General features: G+C 31.9%; 1 protein-coding gene across 2 annotated transcripts in view; it reads right to left on the bottom strand.

Annotated features, from left to right (window-relative positions):
• Positions 1-898: 898 nt before the first annotated feature.
• LOC138321574 (neurogenic locus Notch protein-like) overlaps positions 899-6,000 on the bottom strand; it is a 51,544-nt gene continuing 46,442 nt past the window's right edge. For both annotated transcript variants that reach the window (XM_069265342.1, XM_069265341.1), the window contains exons 23-24: positions 5,167-5,691; positions 899-4,835 (exon numbers count right to left, since the gene is read on the bottom strand). In XM_069265342.1, the coding sequence (XP_069121443.1) occupies positions 4,591-4,835; positions 5,167-5,691 (770 nt within the window). In that variant the 3' untranslated portion in view covers positions 899-4,590. The remainder of the gene's footprint in view (positions 4,836-5,166; positions 5,692-6,000) is intronic.

Here is a 6,000-nt window from a genome sequence, read left to right as displayed (position 1 = left end):
CTTAGTCTCTTGATTTGTTTTTGAATCCTATCCAATTGGACTACTGTAAACCTACTTATTTTAGCGGTTGTTTTACTTTAAGCACTTTTCATGATGTCTTCATTTGAAGCACTAATTTTTGTAAAAGGGTACATGTATTTTCGATATTGAACCATCGAAGTGCACTAATTTAAATCCATGCTAATAAAACAATTTAGTTTTTCTCATTTGTACTAAAATTATGCGTTTACAGTATTCAGAAAATCCCAGTTGATATTTCTAAAATAATTCTGTTTGGCCTCATCTCCCATTCTTTTCGGGTTATCACATAGTTTCAATGGAGTTATCACATAGTTTCAATGGAGAATTAAATTTTCTGTGACACCTTTCATTGATCTCCAGTAATACGTTCATGTTGTCAGAGACTGAATCACATGGCTACTCATACAATGTGATTTGATTGTGATGTCACAATGGAATACAATACCAATGTTTAGGGTGCATGTGACGGAACAATCCTGAAGTAAAACTATAAAACAGTTGACGCCTCGAATCCCATGTGGAGCTAACTGTTGGTCAGTGGTTTTTCTTTGGATACTCTGGCTTTCCTCCAACAATAAACCTGGAACATCCTGAAATGACCCTGACTACTAATGGGACGTTAAACTGATCAATCAAACTTGTCAGACTAATGATCAAAAACACCGGTGTAGCATGGTGTTTTGAATCATGTTATATTGACCCCATGGGGGTCAAAATACCATACTACACCAGTAATTCGGCACGTGTAAATATTGCTTCTCGTTGTGATTCTGATGGATAATAGTGATATGCTTAATAATCATAGTGATTGCATGATTTTGTTACATTTCAAAACAAAAGTTCATAGAATTCTGAATGAAAGACATAAAAAACATGACAAAATACAGGCTTCTTTATTGAAAAATGGGAAAAATAATCATCAAACAAAGATAGTTCACTAAACAATGTACACTATCATCTGATGAATTTCATACTTGTATTATCTACTATAATCTTTAGAGTACACCATTTACAACTGACTGGAAACAGTGTCCTAAAGAATATGTCAACACTCTAGTAGTATATAGTCCACCAATGAATCAATTGACTACTTCAACCCTGAAGACACATATAGGCTCTTCTAAACCAAAGACTAGACCAGTCCATTATGGAATTTCAGGGATGAATAAGTTAGCCAAATATATCTTTCACAGTTTCTATACCGGTATTTCAATCTTTCTGTTTAGAAACCGATTCATTGAGATTAAATTTTGAAGATTTGTTATATCTATTACTTTTCAATAAACATATGGGTCATTCTACAGAAATCGCTATATTCTTGTCCGCTGTGGTCCATGTAGAAAGGGACCAGCTAGAGCAATGTAGTTTGATGTTAATAAAAGCAGATCATAGTCTTCTTCATTGGTAAATAAACAAATATGTGATTTATGTAGGAATTTTTCATTTTACAGCAATTTTAACACCGAAAAATGACCAATTTCTATTGTCCGTATTGCTATATAAGAACTCATACCATCAGATTTATTGACTGAAACGCTTAACTTGCTATCAGACAAAAAGTTTTTGATACATTTATAGTTATCTCCCCTTAGATTGAAATTTAGATATTGGGCATGTCAAAAATTTAATTTAAATAATTATAACTGACATTCTAGAGACCAGTGATCAGGGTTTTCTTTCAATCTTCCAACATGAAGCAACATGATAATAAGACTTTGGTATTTATATAAATCTAATAGAGATCTGAAAGTAAAACAGAAGGTTAATTTAAAAGTAAATATTTGATCCAATATTTGTTGATAGTGTGTTATGATGGTCAAGTCGACATTGGGACATATTAAGGAGTTGACTGTACTTGGATCTCTTTTGATTGTTGTTGAATGATAATATAAAATATTTCAAATTCAGCAGAACACATTTTACAGTATTTACACAAATCCTATTTCTGCAACATTCAATCAAGTAAAAAAATAATATACAGCCAATCCAAACCACCAGCTTTGATGTAATAGAATGGGTGTGAACATCTCTAACAGAAACCATTCTCTAATTTGATTACCTTTCTCTAACACATTGTATATTACACAAATATAATCTCTTAATAGCATTATATAAATTAAAAGTAAAGTTTTTGAAAGAACAAAATCATTTAGAACTTATAATGGAATGAGCTATGCTTAAACAATAAAAAATAATAATAAAAAAAACAATATCACATTAATTTCATGGGCATCATGAGTGATAATTTCTTTCCAAATTTAAGGCTATGAAATGTCAGTGCATGATCGTTACTCCTTGACTTTATATATAAACTTTCTAATAATAGGAAATGTTTTCAAATAATTTCAAGCATCCATAATTAATATTATTTCTCCTATTTTTCTTAATTTAGGAGATAACATAAAATAACTGAAAATATTCCATTAGTTAATCATCTATGATGCCCTTATATGGATGGAATAAAAAATAAATTTCAGACTAAAGTGAAAAGAAATTTGGCAAGATCATACGCAAAAAAGTCAGAGAGATCTTTGGACTTGTTAAAATGAAGTTAAAAAAGCAACATTATTGTATAGGCCTACACTGTGTATGTGCATTAGACTGAGAGAGGAGGGCATTTAGATGACCTGATCAGAATTACTTACGATACAATGAGGCTATCAATAGTACGTGGAAATAGAAAACAATGTAAACAAAACATGTATATGGTAGTTTAACTAGTGGATAGCATGAATCCAACTGCACATGACATGTAAATATTGCACAAATTAAACTTAAGTTTATGGCAAATACTTATATGGCAAAATACAAAATAAAAAATACTTTTAGTTTATGTCAAATACTTATATGGCAAAACACCACATAAAATACCTTTTAGTTTGTGGAAATCACCAAATAAATAATTATCGACTTTAATTAACTAATAATTAAAGAGTTTTCTATAGAGGAATTATCAATATACTCACAGTAATAATTATACAATATTTCCTTCATAAATGTATGCAAATTGAATCAAATGGAATAGGAATGTACACCATAAATATTCTTAATGAAGAGATGATTGCACAGGAATTGAAATCAATGAAGTAATATTCTTACTAATAATTTAAAAACAAATATTTTGCACAAAAAACATACATTTTTTGGTTTTAATTACAAGTATTTCAATAAACAATATTCTTTAATAAATCGTATGGAATGATGAAAAAGATAAATATAAAATATTATGTAGTTTCAAATGTAAATCAAATTACACTTATGGAATTATCAATGCACAATGCATTTTTTGTTGTACCATCTAGTTGTGTATTTTTGCAATGCCAAAATGCCTCAAATTCAATTTCCACAGATAGGAATTTCCAGCCTGGTGGTAAGTTATACATGTATTAAATAATTTAAATGCAGATGATACTTATTATCTTATTTGATTAAATTTCCTGACCATACAATAGTCCTACAACATTGCGATATTATCATCCCTGCTAATTTTTTTTTAGTATCTAAAGTATATATTATGTATCTCAAATTACTAAATATAATACTGCTACCATAATATAATCTACATCATTGTTAAAAGTGTAAAACATACAAAACAAACCCTTAGTGTGTTACAGAGATCAATAAAGGAATTGTTGTGACAAAAAATATCACAAATACTGTATAATCTGACCAACAGAAAATGGAAATGTTCTACAAGTAAAACATATTCTGTACAACAAAGGTATCAAATGTTCCTTTTGTATTATATAAAGTTTTTAAAAAAATCACAACCTATTATATAAATACATGTTACTTGTCCATTATTCGTTTTTAATGAGACTCTAGTGCACTCCATTTAGTATCTACATGAATATTTACAATAAGTCTCTTTGGTCAATGCTATGAAATATATAACATTTGTCAGATACTAGACTCAACTTTATATAACAGGAAAACCCTTATTTTAAATATCCGTAAATATTAAAACTCACTGAGTTAGAGTGTTTATATATCTAGAAGATGTTCAACTGCCCAAGAGCACTGCACATCGCATGAGTCACTTCAAAGATTCATTTTTTTTAAATTTTGAACAATGTAGTATTATGAATATTTTACAAGTCTGGTAGAGATAATCTTATTAGCTGTTCTCCCTTGACACAGTAAATAGGTATACCGATTAAATAAGTTGCCCTCCTCTTGTAATATATGTTTATTTTCCCTTCGTATCTATTTAAGTCAGTTCTGTTGTCGTAACATCCAGATTTATCTCCCCGTTGTACAGTAAGTAGGTAGACCAACATATAGAGTTATCTCCCCTCCTACAGTAATTTGTAAAAGTAGCTATATATAGGTAGACTAATTAAATGTGGCACTCTAGATCTCCTGTTGTAACATATACCGGTAGTTATCTCCCCTTCATTCAGTAAGTAGATAGACCAATTATATAGGTCACTTTACCGTTGTTAACATAGAGTCATCTCCCCTTCATAAAGTAATTAAGTAGATAGACCCGATTACATGTGGCATTCTAGATCTCCTGTTGTAACATCCATAGTTATCTCCCCTTTGTGCAGTTAGTAGGTAGACCGATTAAATGAGTCGTTCTCCAGTTGTAACATCCAGCATCTTTTCCAGTGGTATAGAACTACTCACTGAGTTTTCCTCCTCTGACGGTCGATAGCGGCCATGCATTTTCCTACTTTTCTTCATGTACCATGCAATGTATCCAAGGATAAGTGCGATGAGAATGACGATGATGATGACAGAGGCAATGATGACTCCTGCACTACTGTCCACAGGAGCATTCAGCGACAGACGAGTCTCACAGTATAAACCTGTAATGTACCAGTTCAGTGAATGAGAGATTCGTGGTATATGTATAGTAAAAGATAAGTCTCTGGTATTGAAATGTAGGCCTTTGAAAATTCTTTGTCTTTAAAAGTTAGTTGCAAATAAGAAAATTAACCATAAAATAATGACCATTACCTTAAACATTTAAAAAAACAAACCTACTTGAGGATAACTGCCTGTACTTTTTTTAATTCCTTCAGTTATTTCTTATATAAGCCTTATAAAATTGTGCAAGAACTATTAGTATATGTCTACGCTGTGTCCCTAAATTTGCTTGTAAATTAAAAATATGACAACCATATCTAACCAACATACCAGTGTGGGTGTCTGTACAGACACACAGGTATCCTCCATCTTTATTGGCACATGTTGAATCTCCTACACATCCATGGTCGGACTCGCATTCGTTGATATCGACATCACAGAGGGCGCCACTATACCCTGTTCCTGTACAGACACACGTAAACGATTCCTTCTCATCCACACAAGTTCCGTTATTTCTACAGGGCTCAGAAGCACACTCATCTGTCAGCAACTCACATCGGTCACCGTAGTAACCAGTGCCACTACAGTCACATGTGTACCCATTGATCTCGTCCAAACATCGGCCATTGTTTAGACATGGGTTACCAAGGCAGTCGTTGATTGGATACTCACAGGTGTTGCCTTGGAAACCAGTGTTAGTACAGTCACAGACATAGCTATTGACTAGATCCTCACACAGGCCGCCATTTTTACATGGCTGACTAGTACAATCATCAATGTTCTGACCACAAGTTTGTCCGGTCCAGCCTGCTGGACAGTTACAGCGGAATGATCCGATAAAGTTCAGACATAAACCTGAAAAAATTATCAAAACTCTTGTACCATATTTTCCGAATGATAAGCCAGTACTTTTTTTCTCTGAGAGTGTGGCTAATAATCCAAAGTGACCTATATGTGGACAATCACATTTTGAATATACACTCTGAAAATTATTGAATGATTGATGATACAGTTTTCTTAAGACAAAAATGATAAAAGAGAATTTTATGAATGGATAATTAAGCCATATTATGATACTAATTGCAAAATAATTATTAAAATCATTTTCAGTTTATTAATTATGATGTGTAATTACAAAGTCCAACCTTGCATACCATGCAGAGT

This window comes from Argopecten irradians, chromosome 4, assembly GCF_041381155.1.
Source record: "Argopecten irradians isolate NY chromosome 4, Ai_NY, whole genome shotgun sequence".
NCBI classification, from domain to species: Eukaryota; Metazoa; Mollusca; class Bivalvia; order Pectinida; family Pectinidae; genus Argopecten; species Argopecten irradians.
This window is presented reverse-complemented; position numbering and strand designations above follow the sequence as displayed.